At 34.5% G+C, this 27323-nt stretch overlaps 1 protein-coding gene across 1 annotated transcript in view; it reads left to right on the top strand.

Annotated features, from left to right (window-relative positions):
- Positions 1–27323, top strand: part of Vps24 (vacuolar protein sorting 24) — an 85991-nt gene that overhangs the window by 50393 nt on the left and 8275 nt on the right. Inside the window, exons 3-4 of the mRNA XM_089093786.1 lie at positions 8566–8745; positions 27082–27296. Of these exons, the coding sequence (XP_088949912.1) occupies positions 8566–8745; positions 27082–27296 (395 nt within the window). The remainder of the gene's footprint in view (positions 1–8565; positions 8746–27081; positions 27297–27323) is intronic.

Here is a 27323-nt window from a genome sequence, read left to right as displayed (position 1 = left end):
CTTATTATTACTATCACTGCAAGACGGTACTACTATTGTTTTGGACCTATAAAATATTCTGGGCACCCTCTTGGTCCAATTTATTTTTCTGAGGGGCCTGAAACGTTTCCCTGTGGATTTGTTTCATACGTTGGTGTCTGAAGTAGAGATTCAGACACGTGAAATTCCGTAGACATATCTAATTGATTTACATTTGTTTGTCGATTTTGCCAGGTATTATTACGATAGTTTGGATTTCTTGCGTCAGTGGCGGCAGCTGGCGCTGACTGCCAATGTCGTTGGCTTGAAAAATTTTCATTTCCCGTCGGCCAATTAACTTTTTGCCGTCTGCTTGAAAAATTTGTATTTCCCGTCGACCGATAATTATTTTGTCTATTGGGGGGAGGGTTATGCAAATTTGGTTGGTACGCGTTGTAAAGTACTGACCGGCGGTAAAATTTGTTCTTCCGAACAAATGGTTGCCATAATTTTGCCTACTGCCGACAGCAATTCTTGGTGTGTTATTGGGGACATAACGGCACTCCCTCGCGATGTGTCCAGGTTGTTTACAAATATAGCATCTTATTATTTTATGGTTATTTTCATAATTAGATTGTCTGACGGGCTGAAAACGTACAGTTCTATGCATAGCAGGTTCTAGCGTTACATTTTTTTGTGGCAATGGGGAGTTATTTCTTGAAAAGAAATTGGGTGACTCCTGATCGCCCTTTAAGATTAGGCTCGCGTTTGAATCGCCTATGCTATTTATTTTTGCTTTACTGTGATTTGCGACCATCTTGTTGACTTCGATCAATCGATCTACCTCCTGAACTGCAAGATTCATCGTCTGAATATTTTTGGATATTCTATATAGGGTTGGGGATAGCCCTTGCAAAAAGATATTTAGTATGACTTTTTCATAAAGTTGTCCTGAAACGCTTCCGTATTTTGCCTTTACTAAAATGCGTATATTATCAAGATATTCTCTTATATTTTGTGAATAGTCAAAACACACCATTCCGTGTTTTAATTTATTTATGGAACTGGTTTCGATAAATCTATCTTTAAATGCCGTTAACAATTTGTCCACCGTATTTATTGGCAAGCTGGCGTCGTCACCTATAGTATGTTCAATCTGCTTCAGAAATGTTAAGGCCTGGCCTTTTAATCGTAATAGAAGCATGTCGACTAACGTTTCTAGCTTTGTTTTTGTTCATTCTACAAACTGGGCCAATTGGATATTAAATTCGTCAATATCCGATTGTCCATTATACTGCGGGATATATTTTGCTATTTCTATATTTTTCGCGACCAACTTTTGCGCCATTAATAAATCGCTTAATTCTTCTGACATGTTTTTGCGTTTGAATAATTTAAAATAAATTTATTATTTCACTTAACCTATTTTGGGGGAGGCTATTATCTCCTATGAGATATTCTAAAGGGTTTTTCTGTAATAGCTTAGCGGCAATAGGTCTAATCACTATTCTTATATGTCTGTATCTTTCCAATGATTAAATTTAAATTACAAGGCTTATAGCCTAACTAGTTCGTAAGTTTTCCTCCAATTTCCGACTGCGCCATATGTAGCGATAAAAGAAATTTGTAGCGATAAAAGAACGCGCCATTCGTAGCGATAAAAAGAAAAATGACTGAGACAATTGCGGTAATGAAGATTGACCGCGTCAAGTCTAAAATTGTACTTTGAAGCTGTGAGCTTACACCTTATAGATTCTTCGATAGCGCCACTTATAGCACTAATGACTGTGCTATATGTAATATTATGATTTAAAGTTGTGTACCGATCGCACCAGTTCTTTCGGGGTGATTTTTCTTGGGCTACTTAATAGGCTAGGCAAGCTATAAAAATAATGAGAAAATTAAGCTTATGATCACACCACAGCAATGGGGAGTAAAGTAAAATTATGACCACACCACCCTCAATCATTGAGAGAAAAATAAAATATGTAATTGTATGAACATAACCTTCTTTCCTTGGGTTATCTCGAAATCAATTACCTGTTATAGTATATAGAAATCAGATTCCTGGGGAGCGACACCTTGGAATTATGCGAACTTCCTACCTGTCCTGCGATTAGATACAGACGTATAAAATGTAATAAACGCAAATAGAAAGATAATAGTATTATTATGACTTACATATTTAGGTGTACAGCAATGCTCGCTTCAATTGACGGCAAATAATAATAAAGTCCCTATAATGACTGCATAATAATTTGAATCAAATGCCTGAATGCCAATATAATTCTGCTCTAAATGATCCTGAATCTGATTTACGAATCCTCCAAAAAGCACTTTTACAACATTATAACACTTAGTTTTTGTCCTGCGCTCTAATTGACGACTCACAATTGGCCCAAGCCCTGAGGCGGGCCAAACCCTCCGTCCTATAATCTGTCTTAAATATTTTTGATGATTTAAACGTTCACACACTCTTATCACTTAGACTTCCAGCGAAAGCATTGTATTTTGTACTTTTTTTATTACCACTCTTCTCGGCGAAATTCGAAACTGGATAGCGCCGTTCTTTGTCTGAGGCTAAAATGCAATTCTTCTTTTTGGTGATTAAGAACTTTTCTTTTTTTGAAACTAGATTTATACTTAATTAGAGGAAATCGGAATTATCTTTAGAAAGAAAGAACTTTATTTTTGTATTTTAAACATATCACATTTTACTCACGGTACATATATATATATATATATATATATATATATATATATATATATATATATATATATATATATATATATATATATATATATATATATATATATATATATATATATATATATATATATATATTTATATATATATATATATATATATATATATATATATATATATATATATATATATAATAACGTCGGTGTCAAGTGAAAACCACGTATCTGTCAAATTTGTGATTTTCACTTTTTAAAACAGTTCTACTTGCCCAAAAATTCTGCGTCGAATGGTTTGTATCTCATTGCCTCCGACTAATAAATTGGGAGATACAGAGATGGTGGAAATAATTTATCTCGGATTACCAAAGAAGGTTGTCTAGTGGAAACCATATATCTCGCAGCTTCCTCCTCGCGGCATATATTGCCTCCAGAAGAAAAGAGTTGTTAGCAGTGAAGCAACAGCAGTACTATCATAGATCATATAGTTATTGTTCCCATGGGGATTCTAATGTTAACTAACAAATTGTATGGTAATTGTAATGGTAATGTAGTCTCTGAGGATTTAAGCTACTGTTCATCAGGATCTTACCATATTCCCATTGAAGACGACGACCAGCAGCCACCTCAGCTGGGAGAACAGAACTCTGAAGATTTACCCGAATTAAACTTGGATTTACATGAAGGTAGTGTTTTGAGTAGCGAAGGTACCTGTAATGAAGCCTTTGAGTCAAAGAGCAAGGAAGTAGATACAACTGGTCCAGAGATGAAACCTCAGACGAGGAAGAATTTCCTTGTCCAGACCATGTGTTTAAATCTGCTTCAGAAAGTGAGGGACGTCTTCCACTTAAAACAAAAACGTGCGAATAAAACAAGGAATGAAAAATCTTGAGAGACTTAGGAAAATATTATGAAAGAGAACTGAGGAAAGGTGGAGTTAAACTAAAGCAAGAAAAATCATGCTAAACCCTTGTCTTTCGGAAAAATCAAGGTGTAAGTTTTGCAAAGCCTTCTCAGACGAACAGGGAAAAGGGACCTTTTCTTGCTATTTGGGGCTCGGCAATAAAATACAACAAAGAGGTTGGTTGTGTGCTCACTCTCATTCTGAACCTCTTTCAGAGCAAACTCTGAAAACAGGACCAAGAAGAAAGGACGCTGTAAGATATTATATGCTCTATGATGATAGAAATAAAAAGAAAATTTGTTTAAAACATTTTGGGGCAACCCTAGATCTTGGGTAATTTGTTGCAAGAAATTTGCTAAGAACAATCATTTGGGATTTTCTAGGAGAAAGGATAAGGAATCAAACCCTCCGAATAAGATACAAAGGGGTGTCTATAAGCATGCAAGAAAGTGGACAAGAGACATACCTGCAGTGGGATTCCATTACTGCCGTTCCTTTACAACGAAGAAGTATATCTATGAAAGTTTCAAAAACAAGTCGAACCTATTAAGACTGTACTCTGAACACTGCAGAAAAACTTAAAAGTCCATCTTTTTTCTGGGAACCTTCATTAACGTTCTTAAGGAGTTTGACTTCAGCTTCCACAAACTGAGGAAGGATAAATGAATGTTCTGTGAAATGGTGCAGTCTTATCAGAATATTACAGAAAGTGAACAGTCGGCATATATAATAATAATAATAATTTATGTATTACCCACTATAAAAAAGAAGCGGAGTACATCAAGAACAAAAAAAAACAAAAAAACAGCAAACTCGCACACTTAACAATTATTTACATAAAACGACGTAAATTATGGTGCGCAGTAAGACCTGCAGATAACGACAGCTTTCCCGCAAGCACAGTCATATTTTCCCGTAAATCAGGGAGACCAAATCGCGATATTAGATGCTGGTTCCGGAACCACGGAGGGAGGCACAAAAGATACCGAGAAAATTTAAAATAATAAGTCCGGATAGAATTCAGATCTTTAGGCTTCAGAATAGAAAGAAAACCATATAAAAAAAGAACAGATTGATCACAAAACGAAGAATATAATTTCCCACGTGCTTTTCTATTGTACCTCCATCTATTTGCAACAATTTTTTAATATCCTATCTGAATTTTTTTTTTTTTGCTGTCAGAGCCCGAGGTGTTTTGAGATTATTAGTAATGTGAAGACCAAGCCACCGAAAAGAAGAGACACAGGGAATGGAGAAAAAACCACAGTTAAGAGGGAAACTCGCACTCGAATTAAATGAAGTATATTCACACTTATCAACGTTGAACATAAGCCCAATCCGTCTGAACTGGTCTGAGATCCAGCTGACAGAATGTGATAGCCCAGCCCTAGAACGACTGACAAGGAGGACATCGTCCGCATAAGCAAGATACGAGACATCAATTCCATCAGAAATGAAAGTTGAAGGCAAAGATGAAAGTATAGGAGCAATACATAACTTAAAAATAGTTGGAGAAAGCACACCACCTTGACGGAACCCACGCCAAAGAAATACCTTTGAATCAGAAACTACTCCATTACATTTTACCCTAATAAAAGAGTTAGAATACCAGTACCATAACAAAACAACAATAGAAAGGTTAATATTGTTGGAAAAAAGGGAATAGAGTGCATGTGAGTGGACTATACTATCGAAAGCTTTCGAAAGATCAAGAGCTCAGATATGAAGAGGAGATCTATCATTAACAGATTGCAACAGGAGGGAAGCTAGAACACGATGGGCGTGCTGACATCCCAGCCTTTTTTGAAAGCCGAATTGTTTTTCACCAAAATTAACATTTTCTGAAATGAAAGGGAGAAGAATATATTCAAAAATTTTGCTAAGAGTGCACGAAACAGTAATTGGTCGATAAGAACTAAACTCTGACGAGGTTTTTCCACGCTTCAAAATCGAGGTGATTGTGCCACAGAGAAAACTGTTGGGAACCATAGAAGTAGATAAACACATCTGAAATATTAGCTGAAGGTGATCTATCAAAGTTGGGCAAACTACTTTTAGATGATAAGAAAAAATTCCGTCTTGATCAACAGAGCTAGATTGCATGTTCTTAATAGCTTGACCAATATCAACAGTAGAAACTAGTAATACATTACTCTGAGAAATATGATTAGGCAAACACAACTCAAGAAGGTTACTAAAAAGCTTTTCAACATCCCGGTTCACCTTGCTGAAAATATCATTATAATACGACACCCAAGTATGAACTGCTATAGGACTTTCAGAAAAATCACTACTAAGCTTATCCAAATTCATAACATGAGACCACTCCTTTCTTGGCGCAGAAAAATCAAAACCAGATACCTTAGACTGCCGTAAACGTTTTTTTTTATAAGCACGCTTGGAACTTTGCTTCAGTTCGAAGACAACTCCTTGATTTGGCTGACCGCAAGACACCCATATTCGTAGCCAAAACTTAGCTTTATTCTATACAACTTTTAATTCTGGGTCCAAAACCCATTCTGGTTTTCTAGTTTTAACTTGAATCTTTTCTAGAGGAACAGCAGTCGCCTCTGCTTGTTTTAAGCACCAAATTATTTATCATAATATTCATTTAGAGACTGATTATCATTGAAGAAACGGTCAGTAACTTGAAGCAAATGGTAAGGAACTTTTATAGAACCCAATAACGCGGACAACGTAGTAATTTAAAGTGCAAAATTAGCTCCACTCCTGTTATTCCTGTAAAACCACTTAGAACTTATTGTAAATAGTCTAGTAGAACGGGAAGCGACTAGTGAAGCAGAAAACGAAATCGGGAGGTGGTCAATATCACGATCGTTTTCATGAACAAGAACAGTCGATACATTAATATTGGGCGAGGAAACTACATGGTCAATATTAGACAAACTTCCAGATTGGTAAATATATGAATAAACAACACTTTTCTCGACTATTTTATAAGCAGAAAAAGCATCAAGGACTATATCGGATCGAACTGACTGACTTGTAATATCTGTGTTGAAGTCACCAACAACTATGAAGTCATAACCAGTAGATACAACAGACGCAAGAATAGCCTTAAGATTTGCCGAGGCTTTCATATACTCGTTTGAAGCGGAAATAGTTTCTTGTTACACGGGAGATAAACAATTATCAGCACAGTATTACCAAAACGAACCGCAAGGATGAATTTATCACTGTGAAAACACACTGGAGAGAGCAAAAATCAGGTTATTCTTAACAATGCACGCGAGGCCTCCAGAAGGTCTACCAAAAGTTATCTCAGCATTAGTTGTAAAAATGGAATGATTACAACTTCTTTTTAACACGTTAATACTAGTAGAAGTCAGGAGGTGTTCTTGAAGGCATACTATGTCAAACTGGTCACACAATTCATCAATCATATGCTCCTTTAAATGAGTACCATTTATATTAAGCGAAACAATCAAAACAGGCACAATCATTTCTTCTTGGCAATGACATCTCTCAGCACTTCGCAACTAAGACTAAAGGAGCCACGATTTTCACCACAGTTTGCACATCTTGCATCAAGTTGGCAGGGAGAATCCTTGGTGGAAATATGAGGGCCCGCACAGCGTGCACACTGTTCAACCAAACTTGCACAATCAGCTACTCTATGATCTGGCGAACGGCATTTTAGACAGCACCAAGGTGCCGACAGATATTCTTTCACAGATAAATATCCAATATCCAAGTTTATTATATGAATCACATAATAAAGAAGACAGCAACCAGGCGCTACTTGGAAGCCAGACTCCAATGTGCTGAAACTGACCAGTGTCACGTTGATCCTTGCTTTCATCTAGAAAAAGTACTTGGCACACTACACAGAGAGGGAATGTTGATCGAGTCTTCTCGAAAATATACTTGCTACAATTTTACAGTTTCCGAGAATGTAACAAATTGCTTTTTTGGGAGCAGAAGAACGGAAAACGAGGGGCAAATGAAATTACAACTTGTCTTTCAAGGTGGATTAGAGAAGTTGGTAGTAGAGGTACTGTCAAGACTGTAAGCCTGTCCTCTGACTGCTGCATTTGTTCTTCCCATGGGTTCTGCCACAAAAAGCTGCCCATCCAATGTTAAGGTTTCGGCCGCGTAACTACTAACAGGAAAAAGCTATTATGTTTTTTTCACCTCCTGAAAGAAAATAGAAAATGGAGATACGTGGTTTCCACTTGACACCGACGATATATACGGTATCCTTCCTGATGGTGGACGAGCAGAGGTTAAACCCGCAATCATCTGAATATTCATTTAACTCAGAAGAAAAATACGAAATTCCTTAATTTTTTAAATAGTGGTTTTAGGGTTTTCATGCATGCTGAATTTTAGTGAATAATTTCCACCTAATTTGCACCGCCTTTTCGGGTAACATAGCTCCTGTTTCCAAAATCATTCGAATTTTTATGTACTCAATAAGGAGAGAACTATGGGAAATGAAATATTATGTTAAATTAAATATTAAAATTAATAATTTGGATACTTACAATCAACATTAATAATCGATATTGTTTATGCAAATATAAGTAGAAAAACTCCGTTCCTTAGAGTTTTTCTCTAATTTGGGCCCTAGCCGTTTAAACCTTACTTTTTTTAGCCGTAAAAAAATGAAAATGTTATCCTGGTTCAAATAGCAGATTTGGTTAATAGCTAATAATTGTGTGTTTGTTATATCAGGCACATTTTAATGCACATAGTTTCTATAAGGAGGAGAATGAATTTCTTAAGAGGAAAAGGTAAGAGATGTTCATTGGACTCCTCTTGGAGAACAAATCCAACATTCGCTCTATATGCAGTTATACTCACAAAATTGCAATGTCTTGACCAATCATTCATGCAAAACTTATTAACATGATTTCTTGGTCATTGATTCGCTTTGTTTAGGCTTTGAGCTAAATTAATAATCGTGCTCAGGGTTAAAAGTTGTTTGATTATTATTTTTTACACTTTTAGCTATAAATATTGAGCGTTTTTTTCAGCCATTCAGAGAGAAGAGGAAAAAGTAAAGAAAAGTTTGAAAGAAGCTGCCAAAAAAGGGGACAAGGATGTTTGTAAGATTTTGGCCAAAGAAATTGTCCAATCAAGAAGAGCTGTTGCAAAAATGTACGCTTCTAAGGCCCAAATCAATTCCATATCTTTAAATATGAAAAACCAACTTGGTAAGTTTTAAAGAGTGGTCGTTTTCTTGAGGGCTTAGTCGGTCCTCGAAAATCTGTTTTTCGATTGCATTTTTCTATCTGATCATTATCTGATTGCATTTTTACTACAAACATTATTTTTCTAATAGTAAAAGTCACGACTAACATATTTATATCATTCCCATTTTGTATTTCAAAAATATTAAATGTGAATTATTATGTTTTAAGTATATTTCATATCATTCTAAGACATGTAAAAAAGTGCTACTACAAACATTATTTTTCTCATAGTAAAAGTCACGACTAACATTTCTTCATCATTCTCATTTTTAATTTGTAAAATATTAAATGTGAATTTTTTTCATGTTTTAAGTATGTTTTATCTCCTTCTAAGACATGTAAAAAAAAATGAAAAAATTTACAATGTTAAAAAAAACTTCAAAAAAGTATAAAAAAATGGGGGATGGGCCCAAAAAATCGGAGGGAGGGGGCTCCTTGTAGGTTGGGGAGAGGAGACCCTTTGAGTTTGAGGTCCTTGATGGTTAGGGTCATTGGTGGTTGCTGTCCTTGATGGTTAAAATCCATAATCATCTCACTAGTTGATTTCTAACGATTTCTAAGGATTGTTCTGAATTTCTATATTAAAACTATTTTCTTAGCATCTACATCTCTATTAGTTTCAATTTTTTAGCATACTCCAATGCTGAGGAACATTTTATGCTGAAAGCCCGGCTCAATTGATACTTGTGTATTATAAAGAACACAGTCGAAGTGTAAAGCTAGGTCAAGCCATAAGGTCTTTTTTGCGCATACGAATCTATTAGTTGCATCTTTTTCGAATACTCCAATGCTAATGCATATTTTATATTGACAACAAGGCTCGATTGATACTTGTGTATTATACAGAACACAGTCGAGGAGTAAAGCTAGGTCAAGCCATAAGGTAATCTTGGTCAACTTTTTGGCATAGCCCAATGTTACATCATATTTTATATTGGCAACACTGCTCAACTGGTATTTGTGTATTATACAGAACACAGCCAAGAAGTAAAGCCACGTTAAGTCACAAAATCGTCTTGTCATCGTTAACCGTTTCCATAGATTGATACCATTGATGTTATTCCAAATTTATATTAAATTGCGTAAGAGTTACCACCCCCTCGGGCTTACCTTAAATGATAAGCAGTTTAACCCTTTTACCACTTTCATACAATCCAATTGAAAAAATTCTCGAGCTCTGTTTCACCCCTATTATTCAATCACCAATTAAGATAATTCAGAGCAGACTTACGCAAATGGAATACTTTTTTCGCAAATTGAACCCTTTTTACCACTTTCATAATATTTGCATTATCACCATCTTGGCTCCAAACCTATATTCGTCGTAATGATACAAGTTAAAACAATTCTGACTGTAACAATCCTTGTCTAGTTCTGTAATCACCAGCGACGCATTCCTAAGCAAACCAGACTTGACTAGAGGTATTGATCCAGAAATGGGTGTTGACTCAGAAACCCGTCTGGTTGCTTGGTCGCATTATAGGTCCATAATATAGTGTGTTTGGCAGGTCTTATGTTTCCTTGTTGGGTTAGGATTGTGTATATTTTCTTGTAGGGACAGTGGTAATTAATACGATACTACTAATGTGAACTGCCTTTGTATTAAAGGTGGGAATCAGGGGTGTGGGTATTGGGTTTATTGTATAGTTTAAATTTTATGAGATTGGTGATTTCCATTACGTACCGTACTTTTTTTCCAGTTTAAATCATTCTAGAGATTTTCAAGCCTATTTTCGAAAATCTCTGAAATGTGTTCCGATATGCCTAAATACAAATTTATATCCTGTTGAATCTGAATAGTAGTTATTATTTCTTATTCAGCATCCATTGGAAAACTTTTCTCAGAAAATACTTTAATAGAAATGACCAATCTCACTTTTTCTTCTAAACGTTGGAAAAATAACAAAAAAATCACATGGTTCGTAAAATTATGGAAAAATAAAATAGTATCCAAGTTGGGAGAATACTAAGGTTCAAATTGTAGTCCTACGACAAAATTTGCCTAAAGGTAAGAGAAAGACCACGAAACTAATATTCACGCGTAGTTTAATAGCATATTTTTTATTGGAGAGCATAAAAGTAGTTATTATGAAAATGTACACCATGATCCTTAAAAAATGATCAGAAGCACTCATTTTTATTTTTATTTCTTCCGTTTTTTTTATATTATCCGTTAGATATCAGGTATTAGATGGACTGAAAAGTTTGGTTTATATAGATTTTAAAAAACAACAAGTTGTTTCCATTGAAAGTAAGGAGTACTTTAAAACATAAAATGAACAAAAATCATTGCGTATAGGGGGGGGGGGGTGATTTCCATTGCGTATAGGGGGGGGGTGAGATTGGTGATTTCCATTACGTACCGTACTTTTTTTCCAGTTTAAATCATTCTAGAGATTTTCAAGCCTATTTTCGAAAATCTCTGAAATGTGTTCCGATAAGCCTAAATACAAATTTATATCCTGTTGAACCTGAATAGTAGTTATTATTTCTTATTCAGCATCCATTGGAAAACTTTTCTCAGAAAATACTTTAATAGAAATGACCAATCTCACTTTTTCTTCTAAACGTTGGAAAAATAACAAAAAAATCACATGGTTCGTAAAATTATGGAAAAATAAAATAGTATCCAAGTTGGGAGAATACTAAGGTTCAAATTGTAGTCCTACGACAAAATTTGCCTAAAGGTAAGAGAAAGACCACGAAACTAATATTCACGCGTAGTTTAATAGCATATTTTTTATTGGAGAGCATAAAAGTAGTTATTATGAAAATGTACACCATGATCCTTAAAAAATGATCAGAAGCACTCATTTTTATTTTTATTTCTTCCGTTTTTTTATATTATCCGTTAGATATCAGGTATTAGATGGACTGAAAAGTTTGGTTTATATAGATTTTAAAAAACAACAAGTTGTTTCCATTGAAAGTAAGGAGTACTTTAAAACATAAAATGAACAAAAATCATGGCGTATCGGGGGGGGGGCTGCCCCTTCCTCATCCTCTGTTTAACGCTAAGTCTTGAAGTTCTTTTAAAATACTTCTCGTTTAAATTCAAAGGCCCCTGTGTTTTAAGAGCCGTTATTAAAGAGTTGGGCCAAAAACTCTAACTATAGAGTAAACAGCGAGGAATGAAGGCGTAGACCCTCTTATACGAATAGTTTCTGTTCGTCTTAAGTTCTAATGTTGCTCCTTCATTTCGGTTGAAATTATTATTTAATTTCTGGCCGTTTTTAATCATGTCAGAAAATCCCCTTATTTCCCCCTCGGGGAAAATTTCTTCTAGAAAATCCTCCCAAAAACTTCTCTCAGAAAATTCTCCCATTGTATAATCGCCTCCCCCTCAGAAAATTTCTCCCGGAAGAATGTTGTGTATATTTACCAACAACAAATACTATACATGAAAGATAGACAAATTGCACAGTTTAAAGCCCTTTCTCCAGGAGTTGTGGGGTGGCTTGTCATCCCTAGAGGAATAGCTATTGAACTTTTCAACTAAGCTGAATCAGATATCTATCTTAAAAGTCTGATTTTTTTAATGAACCCATATTCAAAAATTAAGTCTCACAAAATGCCCAAGGGATTAATTAGTTCAAGTAACTAACCTAAAGGACTAGCAGCAACAAGTGTTTTGCATAAAATTATGTCACAACAATATATTTCTAGTTCGTTTGTTATTTTAAAATTTTAATCCAGTTGCTTTTGTGGTTTCATGAAGGTAGCTGCCAATTGTAAAATAAAGTAATTGTATATTATATACTGTATGTTACTCTATTTTAATTTTATATATATATATATATATATATATATATATATATATATATATATATATATATATATATATATATATATATATATATATATATATATATATATATATATATATATATATATATATATATATAGAGTACGCCTGTAATATGGGCACCAAAGGGTAATAGTGCCCTCTCTTACTGCAGAAAACCTTTTTCTGTCTAACATAAAAGATTATATTTGTTCGCTTACCTGCACAAAAGAGGCAAAGACGATGCTTGGCATTACGGACCTAGCTATGCCAATATCTGACTTGAATGTATAACCGGGAGCTGAGGGACTAGTAGCTATCTTCATAGTTAGCACCGCCTTGGACAGAAACCTCGTATTAACAATGTGAAAGAAAGGAGGAGGGAAATACTAACAGGACTAGGGAGTGTTCAGTATCTTTACTCGTGTATTTCTCGAAATGTATTCTCAAGGAGTTGGACAGTAATGCTCTCAAGTCGCTATATAACTATATTTTTAATGCAGCTATGGAAGTATAGGAAATACGAATTGTTGCAAAATGTATCAATTGGTCAAAATTCGTAACCTTGAGGCATAAATTCTCTTTATGTCTTTGTAATAAATGGGTTTTGGTTTCAATAAATATGAACATCCACGTTTAAAATACATGTGATTTTATTAATAATGTTTCATTTTTTTTAATAAGGTTTGGGCTTTAGTTTTCGGAAATAAGAACATTCACGACTTATCTTGGTGCCACGATAAGTGAACCTAAATGAACCTAACTTTTTGCATGTCTTTCACTACGCCCTTGGGCTTGAGCTGGTGTGCTGCCATCTATAACTAAAGTTGAAAAGAGGGCAGTAGATGTAGTAGTGAAAATGTATCAGTAGGTGAATTTTCTTATTTCTGAAAAATAGTACCCAACTTTACTAAAAAATCAAATATTATTTAAAAAATCAGACGTATTTTAAATGTGGATGTTCTTATTTCTGAAAACTAAAACCCAAATTTATTAGAGTCAAATATTATTAATAAAATCAGATGTATTTTAGTCGTGGACGTTCTTATTTCTGAAACCTAAAACCCGACTTTATTTAAAAAAAATCTAGTATTATGAATAAAATCAGATGTATTTTAGACGAGGATGTTCTTATTTCCGTAAACTAAAACCCAAACTTCATTTTTAAAAAATCAAATATTTTTAATAAGATCACATGTATTTTAAACGTGGATGTTCGTATTTTTTGAAGCTAAAACCCAACTTTATTAAAAAATCAAATTTTATTAATAAAATCAGATGTATTTTAAACGTTGATGTTCATATTTCTGAAAACTAAAACCCAATTTTATTTAAAAATCAAATATTATTAATAAAATCAGTTGTATTTTAAACGTGGACGTTCATATTTCTGAAAACTAAAACCCAACTTTATTTAAAAAAATATTATTAATAAAATCAGATGTATTTTAAACGTGGATGCTCGTATTTCTTGAAACTAAAACCCAACTTTGTTAAAAAACGAAATGTTATTAATAGAATCAGATGTATTTTAAACGTGGACGTTCCTATTTCTGAAAACTAAACCCCAACTTTATTAAAAAATCAAGTATTATTGATAAAATCAGATGTATTTTAGACGTGGATGTTCTTATTTCCGAAAACTAAAGCCCAAACTCTGTTTAAAAAAATCAAATATTATTAATAAAATCACATGTATTTTAAACGTGGGTGTTTATATTTAATGATACTAAAACCCAACTTTATTAAAAATCGAATTTTATTAATAAAATCACATGTATTTTAAACGTGGATGTTCATATTTCTGAAAACTAAAACCCAACTTTATTAAAAAATCAAGTATTATTAATAAATTCAGATGTATTTTAGGCGTGGATGCTCTTATTTCCGAAAACTAAAACCCAAACCTCATTAAAAAAATCAAATATTATTAATAAAATCACATCTATTTTAAACGTGGATGTTCGTATTTAAATACATTCTAAGACCACACTGGCTATACATGATTCTTGAATTGGGCTGGATGATCATATACATGATTCTTGAACTGGATGATCGTATTTCTTTGAAACTAAAACCCAACTTTATTAAAAAACTAAATGTTATTAATAAAATCAGATTTATTTTAAACGTGGATGTTCATATTTCTGAAAGTTAAAACCCAACTTTATTAATAAATTCAAACATTATTAATAAAATCAGATGTATTTTAAATGGGGATGTTCATATTTCTGAAAACTAAAACCAAACTTATTATAAAATCAAATATTATTAATAAAATCACATGTATTTTAAACGTGGGTGTTCTTAATTTTCTGAAAACTAAAACCAAAGTTTACTAAAAAAAAATATTAATAAGATCAGATGTATTTTAAACGTGGGAGTTCGTATTTCTTGAAACTATAACCCAACTTTATCAAAAATCCAATATTATTAATAAAATCAGATTTATTTTAAACGTGGATGTTCTTATTTCTGAAAACTGAAACCCAATTTTATTACAAAATAAAGTATTAATAATAAAATCAGATGTATTTTAAACATGTACGTTCTTATTTCTGAAAACTAAAATCAAACTTTATTAAAAAATTAAATATTATTAATAAAATCAGATGTATTTTAAACGTGGATGTTCTTATTTCTGAAAACTAAAACTCTCTCTGCCTGTGTCTGGACGGGCGTTTGCTTGTCTATGGAAATTTTTGAGAAAAAATTCAGCTCATCTCTCTCAGACTTCGGTAAAAGTTCTTTTAATCTATCTCATTTTCTAATATATTCCCTATGAGCCTGCTAGTAGTAGTATCTATTTTTATGAAAATTCATTTTCTTACATCTCCAACTTTTTAACAGATACTCTAGACGTTTGACGTCTTAGCATACCCTAAAAATAATGATCGTGTAGCAAAGTAATGTATTATGTATTTTTATGAAATAATGACGTGTAGAATATTAATATAAAAATATGTTTCATATATTATTAACATCATTGAACAACTTTGGACATTTTGAATCTGTTCCATAAAATAATTCATCATGTTCTCTCTTGATACTGTAGTTACTCTCTTCTTTTAGTTCGCAACCAGTAGAATAATCATTATTCCATTTTGAGTCATACACAATTTTTACTGGGGGGTCATCCACATGTTCAATATGCATTTCATCTTTGCTATTATTAGGTTCACTGACTGTATTGTCAATGATGGTAGTAAGGTTTCCTGACACTTTGTTTTTTATCGATGCATCTTTATATTCCTTAGTGATATTTTCTGCCAATGCCCTTTTTATTTTTCCGGCAATTTCACCGTCTATTACCACATTATTTTTACACAGGCAAAAGATCCGGCACATAGACAAGATATGGTTTATGATATTAGTAGAAGAGTAGGCCTGTCTTCTTCCGACCTTCCATTGAATGCTAATACCCGAAAGTTGACGATGGGGTTTAACACAGGGTAACATGTTACCACAAGCACTAGTAAGAAGTTGCCCCTCTTCATCAACTATAATTTATGTCGGCATTCTCTTTGAGTGCAATCATCTCCGGAGATCTCAATCTCGCATATCCACCTCCATAAAAGTTGAATTTTTTTGGTACTCCAAAGAAATTTAATTCCTTACTGTCATGACAATACACGCATATGTTTCCGATAGTGCTACCACTTGTACTTGTTTCATAGTTCAAATACTTCTCCTTGTCAGCATTCAATGCTACAGTAACACTGTCATGTGAACACACTTTTTTAAAATACTTCATCTTAACTTTTTTTAAGATATGACTTAAATGTATATCATTCCTCTGCGTGAAAATTACTGATTTAATACATGCATTAAACTAGGTAGGTGTCGATGATCTGCCATAGAGTACCACTGGGAAACCGCGTCGTGTTTATGAGCAAGCATAGAGTACGATTGGTACAGCCGCAAGCATATTTCATGTCATTTTAAGATACGTAAAAAAAAGTTGAACAATTTTTCAAGTCCAAAAAAACTCAGTCCAAAAAAAGTACTACTACAAACATTATTTTTCTAATAGTAAAAGTCACGGCCTATATATTAATATCATTCCCATTTTGTATTTCGAAAATATTAAATGTGAATTATTATATTTTAAGTATATTTCATGTCATTCTAAGACATGTAAAAAAGTGCTACTACAAACATTATTTTTCTCATAGTAAAAGTCACGACTAACATTTCTACATCATTCTCATTTTGAATTTGTAAAATATTAAATGTGAATTTTTTTTTATGTTTCAAGTATGTTTTATCTCCTTCTAAGACATGTAAAAAAAATGAAAAAATATACAATGTTAAAAAAACTTAAAAACAAGTATAAAAAAAATGGAGGGGAGGGGCCCAAAAATTTGGAGGGAGGGGGCCCTTTGGAGGTTGGGGAGAGGAGACCCTTTGAGGTTGAGGTCCTTGATGGTTAGGGTCATTGGTGGTTGCTGTCCTTGATGGTTCAAATCCATAATCATCGCACTGGTTGATTTCTAAGGATTGTTCTGAATTTCTATATTAAAATTCTTTTCTTGGCATCCAAATTTCTACTATTTTCAACTTCTTAGCATACTCCAATGCTAAGGCATATTTTATATTGACAACACTGCTCGATTGATACTTGTGTATTATACAGAACACAGTCGAGGAGTAAAGGTAGGTCAAGCCAGATGGTCATCTTGGCACCTATGACTGTATTAGTTTCAACTTTTTAGATTACTCCAATGCTAAGGCATATTTTATATTGACAACACTGCTCAATTGATACTTGTGTATTATCCAAAACAAAGTCGAGGAGTAAAGCTAGGTCAAGCCATAAGGTAATCTTGGTCAACTTTTTGGCATAGCCCAATGTTACAGCATATTTTATTTGGCCAACACTGCTTAATTGGTATTTTTATGTTATAAAGGACACGGCCAAGAAGTAAAGCCAAGTTAAGTCACAAAATCTTCTTGTCATCTCTAACCGTTTCTATAGACTGATATCAATTATTATATTCCAAGTTTATATTAAATTGCGTAACAGTTACCACCCCCTCGGGCTTACCTTAAATGATAAGCAGTTTAACCCTTCTACCCCTTTCATACAATCCAATTGAAATAATTCTCGAGCTCTGTTTCACCCATATTATTCAATCACCAATTAAGATCATTCAGAGCAGATTTACTTTTTTCTGGAATACTTTTTTCTTGGAATAATAAATGGAATACTTTTTTCGCAAATTGAACCCTTTTTACCACTTTCATAATATTCGCATTTTCCCCATCTTGGCTTCAAACCAACATTCGTCGTAATGATACAAGTTAAAACAATTCTGACTGTAACATTCCTTGTCTCGTTCTGTAATTACCAGCGACGCATTCCTAAGCAAACCAGACTTGACTAGAGGTATTGATCCAGAAATGGGTGTTGACTCAGAAACCCGTCTGGTTGCTTGGTCGCACTATAGGTCCATAGTATAGTGTGTTTGGCAGGTCTTGTGTTTCCTTGTAGGGTTAGGATTGTGTATATTTTCTTGTAGGGTCAGTGGTAATTAATACAATACTACTAATGTGAACTGCCTTTGTATTAAAGGTGGGAATCGGGGGTGTGGGTATTGGGTTGATTGTATAGTTTAAATTTTATGAGATTGGTGATTTCCATTACGTACCGTACTCTTTTTCCAGTTTAAATCATTCTCGAGATTTTCAGGCCTATTTTCGAAAATCTCTGAAATGTGTTCCGATAAGCCTAAATACAAATTTATATCCTGTTGAATCTGAATAGTAATTATTATTTCTTATTCAGCATCCATTGGAAAACTTTTCTCAGAAAATACTGTAATAGAAATGGCCAATCTCACTTTTTCTTCTAAACGTTGGAAAAATAACAAAAAAAATCACATGGTTCGTAAAATTATGGAAAAATCAAATAGTATCCAAGTTGCGAGAATACTAAGGTTCAAATTGTAGTCCTACGACAAAATTTGCCTAAAGGTAAGAGAAAGACCACGAAACTAATATTCACGCGTAGTTTAATAGGACATTTTTTATTGGAGAGCATAAAAGTAGTTATTTTTATTTCTTCCATTTTTTTATATTATCCGTTAGATATCAGGTATTAGATGGTCTGAAAAGTTTGGTTTATATAGATGTTAAAAAACAACAAGTTGTTTCCATTGAAAGTAAGGAGTACTTTAAAACATAAAATGAACAAAAATCATTGCGTATAGGGGGGGGGCTGCCCCTTCCTCATACTCTCTTTAACGCTAAGTCTTGAAGTTCTTTTAAAATACTTCTCGTTTAAATTCAAAGGCCCCTGTGTTTTAAGAGCCGTTATTAAAGAGTTGGGCCAAAAACTCGAACTATAGAGTAAACAGCGAGGAATGAAGGCGTAGACCCTCATATACGAATAGTTTCTGTTCGTCTTAAGTTCTAATGTTGCTCCTTCATTTCGGTTGAAATTATTATTTAATTTCTGGCCGTTTTTAATCATGTCAGAAAATCCCCTTCTTTCCCCCTCGTGGAAAATTTCTTCTAGAAAATCCTCCCAAAAACTTCTCTCAGAAAATTCTCCCATTGTATAATCGCCTCCCCCTCAGAAAATTTCTCCCGGAAGAATGTTGTGTATATTTACCAACAACAAATACTATACATGAAAGATCGACAAATTGCACAGTTTAAAGCCCTTTCTCCAGGAGTTGTGGGGTGGCTTGTCATCCCCAGAGGAATAGCTATTGAACTTTTCAACTAAGCTGAATCAGATATCTATCTTAAAAGTCTGATTTTTTGTTAATGAACCCATATTCAAAAATTAAGTCTTACAAAATGCCCAAGGGATTAATTAGTTCAAGTAACTAACCTAAAGGACTAGCAGCAACAAGTGTTTTGCATAAAATTATGTAACAATAATATGTTTCTAGTTCGTTTGTTATTTTAAAATTTTAATCCAGTTGCTTTTGTGGTTTCATGGAGGTAGCTGCCAATTGTAAAATAAAGTAATTGTATATTATATACTGTATGTTACTCTATTTTAATTTTATATATATATATATATATATATATATATATATATATATATATATATATATATATATATATATATATATATATATATATATATATTAGTTTCTAGCTCGTTTTTGTTTTTTTTTTCTTCGCTGAAGACGCCTTGTTGCATAGGAGCGAAATATTCGTTTGATTTTTTTGGTATCTCATCATTTTCATTTGCTGGCCATAGACATAGTCATCATTATATTCATTTCTTTGTTTTTTGTCATGGCTGGCCAGCTCGGCTTTAGATCTTTTATAAATAATTTTTCAGGCTTAAAACTAGCATAAACCACCATCAATAAGTAAATGAAACCCGAAACGAACAGAAATCAGAGGCAACGCTGTAGCGTTGCCTATAGTAAAGGCCATACGGCTCCAAGGTTCTATTATTTATTTATTATTTTTTTTCCCCAGAGGCAATTCTTACGGAAGGGGTCGTCTTAAAAGCCTTAAGAGGGAAAAAGTCCACTGAAAGGTAAGGGTGCTTGAACACTTTCCCTTAGTCGAAAGTAGTGGGAGGGCCCCTAGCCCCCCCACGCCTCCAATTCCCCCAACTCCATCCAATAAATCTTTTGTGATAGCCATTGTGCGCAGCATTATCGATGGCCAGATGGAAAATCTATTTTTTAAGTGGATACTCCCCCACAATACACAGAACAAGGGTTATAAGTTACGCTCTTGGGGCATATAAGGTTGTTATAGAAGGCGTTGTCGTAGAAACTTCAAAACAGGCTCATTCAATTGGAAATTAAAGGGCTAGTTCCCTTTTTGATAGTCGAATGTACTTAGAGTTTAACTAGACCGCCCTCACCCCCAGACACCCATCATTTCCCCAAACACATCCAATCAAAATTTTGAGATAGCCATTTTGTTCAGCGTAGTTGATTTCCAGGTTGAAAATATTTTTTTGTGGTGGATACCCCCCCCCCCCCACAACCCTCAGGGCACGGGTTTTAAGTTATGCCCTGGGGGCATATAAGGTTTTTATAGAAGGCGTTGTCGTAGAAACTTCAAAACAGGCTCATTCGATCGAAAATTAAAGGGCTATTGACCTTTTTAATAGTCCAAAGTGGTTGTGGGGCCACTAGCCCCTCCCCCACGCCCATCATTCCCCCAAACGCATCCAATCAAAATTTTGAGATACCCATTTTGTTGAGCGTAGTTGATTTCCAGATAAAAAATATATTTTTGAGGATGACACGCCCTCACAACCCTCAGGGCAAGGGTTTTAAGTTATGTCCTGGGGACATATAAGGTTTTTATAGAAGGAGTTGTCGTAGAAACTTCAAAACATGCTCATTCGACTGGAAATTAAAGGGTTAGTGCCCTTTTTAATAGTCGAAAGTGATTAGAGTGTAACTAGCCCCCTTCCCCCACACGCCCATCATTTCCCCAAAACAAATCCATTCAAAATTTTCAGATAGCTATTTTGTTCAGTGTAGTTGATTTTCAGACAGAAAATATATTTTTGAGGAGGAAACTCCCCCACAACCCTCAGGGCAAGGGTTTTAAGTTATGCCCTGGGGTATATAAGGTTTTTATAGAAGGTCTTGTCGTAGAAACTTCAAAACAGGCTCATTCGATTGGAAATTCAAAGGGCTAGTGCCCTTTTTAATAGTCGAAAGTGATTGGAGTGCACCTAGCCCCCCCCCCCACGTCTATCATTTCCCCAAACACATCCAATCAAAATTCTGAGATAGCCATTTTCTTCAGCGTAGTTAATTTCCAGATAGAAAATATGTTTTTGAGGAGGACACTCCCCCAGAACCTTCAGGGCAAGGGTTTTAAGATATGCCCTGGGGGCATATAAGGTTTTATAGAAGGCGTTGTCGTAGAAACTTCAAAAAAGGTTCATTCGATTGGAAATTCAAAGGGATAGTGCCCTTTTTAATAGTCAAAAGTGATTGGAGGGCAACTAGGCCCCCCCCCCTCCCTACGCCCATCATTCCCCTAAACATCCAATCAAAATTTTGAGATAGCCATTTTTGTTCAGTGTAGTTGATTTCCAGATTGAAAATATATTTTTGAGGAGGACACAACCCTCGGGGCAAAGGTTTTAAGTTATGCCCTGGGGGCATTTAGGATTTTTATAAAAGGCGTTGTCGTAGAAACTTCAAAACAGGCTCATTTGATTGGAAATTAAAGTGCTAGTGCCCTTTTTAATAGTCGAAATTTATTGGAGGGCAGCTGGCCCCCCCCCCGATGCCCATCATTTCCCCAAACACATCCAATAAAACTTTTGAGATAGCCATTTTGTTCAGTGTAGCTGATTTCCAGATAGAAAATATGATTTTGGGGAGGATACTCCCCCAAAACCTTCAGGGCAAGGGTTCTAAGATATGCCCTGGGGGCATATAAGGTTTTTTAGAAGGTGTTGTCGTAGAACCTTCAAAAAAGGTTCATTCGCTTTGAAATTCAAAGGGATAGTGCCATTTTTAATAGTCAAAAGTGATTGGAGGGCAACTAGCCCCCCCCCCTACGCCCATAATTTCCCCAAACACATCCAATCAAACTTTTGAGATAGCCATTTTGTTCAGTTTAGCTGATTTCCAGATAGAAAATATGTTTTTGAGGAAGACACTACCCCACAACTATCAGCACGAGTTTTAAGTTATGCCCTTGGGGCATATAAGGTATTTTTGAAGGGGTTGTCGTAGAAACTTCAAAACAGGCACATCCAATTGGAAATTCAAAGGGCTAGTGGCCTTTTTAATAGTCGAAAGTGATTTGAGGGCAACTAGCCCCCCCCCCGCCACGCCCATCATTCCCCCAAACACATCCAATCAAAATTTTGAGATAGCCATTTTGTTCAGCGTAGTTGATTTCCAGATAGAAAATATGTTATGTGGAGGACAATCTACCACCACCCTCAGAGTAAGAGTTTTAAGTTATGCCCTGGGGGCATATAAGATTGTTATAGAAGGTGGTGTCGTAGAAACTTCAAAAAAGGCTCATTCGATTGGAAATTCCGAGGGCTAGTGCCCTTTGTTAACAGTCGAAAGTGATTTGAGGGCAACTTACCCCCCTCTCACGCCTACCTTTTCCCCAAACACATCCAATCAAAATTTTAAGACAGCCATTTTATTAAACGTAGTTTTAAGTTCTGGAAATTAAGTCAACTCCCCCAAAGCCCTCAGGGCAATGGTTGTAATTTAAGGATTCTCCGAATCCTTCATATTATTTCTTATGGAAGGATGCTCGTATAAACTTTAGAGAGGGCTCGTTTGATTGGAAATTGTAAGTTCTTGTTCACTTTTTAAGAGTCAAAAGAGATTGAAGGGCAACTAGCCCCTCTCCCTCCTACACGCCCTCAATGCATCAGATAAAAATTTTGAGATAGACATTTTGTTAAAATAATTTAAAGTTCTGATAACAAAAACTCAGGTGTCGACACAGCCCACCAGGGCCCAGGGGTAGGCGTTGTAAGTTATGCCCTGGGGCATAACTTATTGAGGGGGGTTTATAACTTATGGGAAGGGGTTTTGTATGGGAAGAACACATAGGAAATCTATTATAATTATCCAATTATAAGGTTAAAATACATACTCTGTGATACATGCAAAATTGCTTTGGCACACAAATTCCTATTAGGTCAATTCCAAACAGCCGTGATCCCTTTGTGTCAGCAAGTGAATGGTCTAAACTCCCTTATTGGAGCTATTTTTTCAATACATTCATTGTTGTCAATCGCTGTCCACAAGTTATGCAAGCTGTCTATTGTTCATATATAAGGTTTTTATCAAAGAGGTAATGGTATAGACTGTGAAAAAAGCCTCATTAGATTTAAATTTAAAGTTCTAGATCCGTTTATAAACTCAAGAATAATCGGTAAGTAAGCACCCCCCCCCCCCCATGCCAAAAAAAACTTTGGGATCTTTGAACTAGCCTACGAACAAAAATTAATTAAAAAAAAACTTTTCGCATATTAGGTTTTTCGTTGAAATGGAAATTTATCTATAGTAAAGGGCCCACCCGATACAAATACCAGTTATAATTCAAACCCAGATGGACCAGAAATTACAACTAAAGAATAAATGAAACCCAAAACAAACATATATTAAATAAACAATCATAGCAAAAAACATACAATAGGTACTAATATAAATGAATAAATAAATCTTAAAGCGAGTGATGCTTAAATTGAATATGCAAATCAAGCTTAAAACGAAAACAAATATTTTGCTATTAAAGTATAAATGAAACTTAAAACGAACAGAAATTAAATAAACAATCAATTCGAACAAAACATACAATATATATTAATGTAAATGAATAAATAAATCTTAAAACGAGTGAAACTTACTTTAATAGCAAAATATTTGTTTTCGTTTTAAGCTAGATTTTCATATTCAATCTAAGCATTACTCGCTTTAAGATCTATTTATTCATTTATATTAATACTTGTATGCTTTTTTGCTATGATTGTTTATTTAATTTCTGTTCGTTTTGGTTTTCATTTATACTTTAACAGTAATTTCTTGGCGTTTTGAGTTTGAATTTTAACAGGTAGTTGTATAGCCTGATCTTAAGTTTAATATGGCCTTTACTTTTCTTTGAAAAATTTATTTTTCGGAAAGTTTTTTTTAATTAATTACAATAAATAACCAAGTCAAACTCAAAACGAGCCATGCCTTCTAAAGACTAGAACATAATTTGAACTTTAGTGAAAACAATCCTTATTTCAAGCTATGGGTTTCTATTTACAATATCCTAAAAAAAAGAAGAAAAAGATCGCCTATATAACCAAGATTACTGAAAAAAAACAAATGAATGTGGATTGACAGTTTAACATATATATATATATATATATTTCTGTTACCGTGGATGTCCGAAATCTGGTTAATGTTGACATTCACCGGTGAATGTCGGTAACCTGTTTTTCTCTGCTTGGATTCAATTAGCTTTGCGATGTCAGCTTTTTCAGTCTTATACAAGCTATGATGGTAAAAGTCAAAATTAGGTTGGCTTAAATTATGTTAGGTTAGGTTAAATTTGGTTATAAATATCAGAAATGGGTTAAAAAGCTAACCTAACCCAACCTCACCTGCCCAAACCTAATCTAACCAAACCTAACCTTTCTTCATCAAACCTTGCATTAAATTGAAAAAAATTAACTGGCAATACTGAGTAAATCTAAGGAGAAAAAAAAAGGCATTTGGGACGTTCACCTGTGAATGTCGACATTGACCAATTTGCTGACATTCAGGGTAACATATATATACTGATATTCAATTCTGAAAGTCTTAATAATTTTGGATTTTTATTCAAGGTAAAAAAAAAAGAGAAAAGAGTTACATTATATTTTGTTTGCAGTAAAGTGCAAACTATTTTCTGGTCTTTAGAAGACAAGAGGGGGCCACCAGCCCTGCTCCTCTTAGTTTCTACTCGTTGTAGTTTGACGAGGTTATTTATTGTAATTTCTTGTTCATTTTATTTGTTGCTGGTGGTTTATGCTAGTCATACGCCTGAAAAATTATTTGACGGTATGTTTTCTCATCTATGGTTGAATGTGGATTTTTAGTTTTCTTTAGACAGCTACTTTTATGGAATAACTTCTTTTTCAAGTTAATAAAAGTGAAATGGCTAAGCATGTACTCAAAATTAGCATCAAACTCTTTGCTTCTCTTAGGAAAGTTACTTTTTTGGAAAAATTATTTCAAACTAATGGCTGTTCGTTTTTCATTAACATTAAATGAAAAGAAAAACACATTTTTTTTCAACTGAAAATTAGGAGCAGCATTACAACTTAAAATACCTCGCTCTTTACGCTAAAGGTTTTTATTACTTTTAAAAAAGCTTTTATTATTGTACTAATTAACCTACCCTGGTGTTTTAGGAGTCATTCTTAAAGGATTGGGACAAAAAGCTAAACTTTAGGGTAGAGAGTGAGGTATTAAGGAGTGGGCAACCCCCCTCATATACGTAATCATTTCTGTCCGTTTTAAGTTTTAATGTTGCTTCTTACATAATGCTGCTCATTGATAACCTGCGTCGACATAGCGTGTTTTTGATTTAGTTCAACAGTCCATTCAACATTCCCTTAAAGTTTTTCCTTGATCCTTTAGCTTCAGTCGTTGTAGTAGTAGCCCTAGTAGTAGTAGTAGTAGTAGTAGTAGTTTTAAAAGCATTTGTAATAGTAGTAGTAATACCACTTGTATTAGTAGTAGTAGCATGCATATGGTGCATTTGTTTTGTTTTTTTTCAACATCCCCCTTAACATGTCCCGGGAGTTTCAACTTAACACCCTATGTCACTCTTGGGATATTCCTGATATGTCCCTCTGACAATCTGTCTGCACATAATGTGTCTTGATTTAGTTTAACATCCCCCTAAACATTCCCTTTGTGTTTAATCTTAATACCTCAGCAGCAGCAGTAGTAGTAGTAGTAGTATGCACCGAGTGCCGCTTAGTTAGTTCTACATCCCTCTCAGCTTACCCTGGAAATTTCTACTTAATACTCTAAGATGTTCTTGAAAAATGGCTCCTACGCCCTTTTGGCAACCTTAGTGCACATTGTCTGTTTTGTTTAACATTCCCTTAATAACCCTAGCCTCAGAGAAAGTTGTAGGCATAGCAGCAGTAGTAGTAGCAATAGTGGTAGCATGCACATAGCTCCTTTTGGTTAGTTCAACATCCACTCAATTTTTTCTGAAAATTGTAACTTTAATACTCTAAACCTTCCCCAAGATAATGCTTGTATGTCCTTTCGACAACCTGCATGCACTTAAGGTGGTTTAATTTAGTTGAATCTCCCCTTAAACGTTCCCTAAAATTTCAGCTTATTACCATTAGAGTCTGTAGTAGTGAAAATCTTAGTGATAGCAGCAGTAGCAGTAAGTATGCATTTAGTGCCTTTTGGTTAGATCAAATGCCACCACCTCAAATTTACAACTTGATGCTTTAAACCCCTCCTGAGATGTTGCTGAAGCACCCTTGGCAATCTACACGTATTTAGTTGCACATTTTTTTTGGGGGGGGGGGATTTTCTTCGGGCAGAATTTTCGGTTGGTAGAAAGTTTTCTGAGGTTGTTTTCTAGGGGAATTTCGTATGGGGGGAGGGAAAAAAGTTTTCTTGTATCATTTGAAAAACGGTCAGAAACTAAATTAAAAAAAAGAGAGTTTTTCAACTCAAAGTAAGAAGCCACATTAAAACTTAAAACAAACTGAAATTGTTCCGTAAATGACAGGGGGGGGGGGGCCCCTTCTCAATTCCTCGCTCTTTACGCTTACGTTTGACTTTTTGTCACACTTATTTAAGAAAGACTGCTCAAACAGAAGGACGGTTGAACTTGAATGGTAAACGATTTTAAAGAACTTTGGGACTATATCGTAGAGAGCAAAGAATTGTCAGCCCACCTAATATACGGAATAATTTATGGTTTAATGTTGCTCCTTACTTTCAGTTGAAAAATCCTGTTGTTTTTTTCGTAATTGCAGTTAAGAGTGAAGGGCTCGCTTACATAAATATTTCTGCTTTTAGCTATTGTGAGGATGACAGGATCGCTCCAAAAGTCAACGGAGGTAATGAAAATGATGTCGTCCTTAATTAAAGTACCTGAAATAGCTAGAACTATGCAGGAGCTTTCAAGAGAAATGATGAAAGCTGGTATAGTTGAAGAGATGATCGAAGATACAATGGAAAGTGTGGGGGACCAGGAAGAATTGGAGGAAGAGGCCCAAAAGGAAGTGGACAAGGTAAGCATCAATCGTTATTATATAATG

The sequence above is a fragment of the Artemia sp. Qi Xiang Cuo genome, chromosome 8 (genome assembly GCF_049724085.1).
Source record: "Artemia sp. Qi Xiang Cuo chromosome 8, ASM4972408v1, whole genome shotgun sequence".
NCBI classification, from domain to species: domain Eukaryota; kingdom Metazoa; phylum Arthropoda; class Branchiopoda; order Anostraca; family Artemiidae; genus Artemia; species Artemia sp. Qi Xiang Cuo.
Note: the sequence above shows the minus strand (reverse complement) of the source record. Positions and strands in the feature narration are given on the sequence as shown.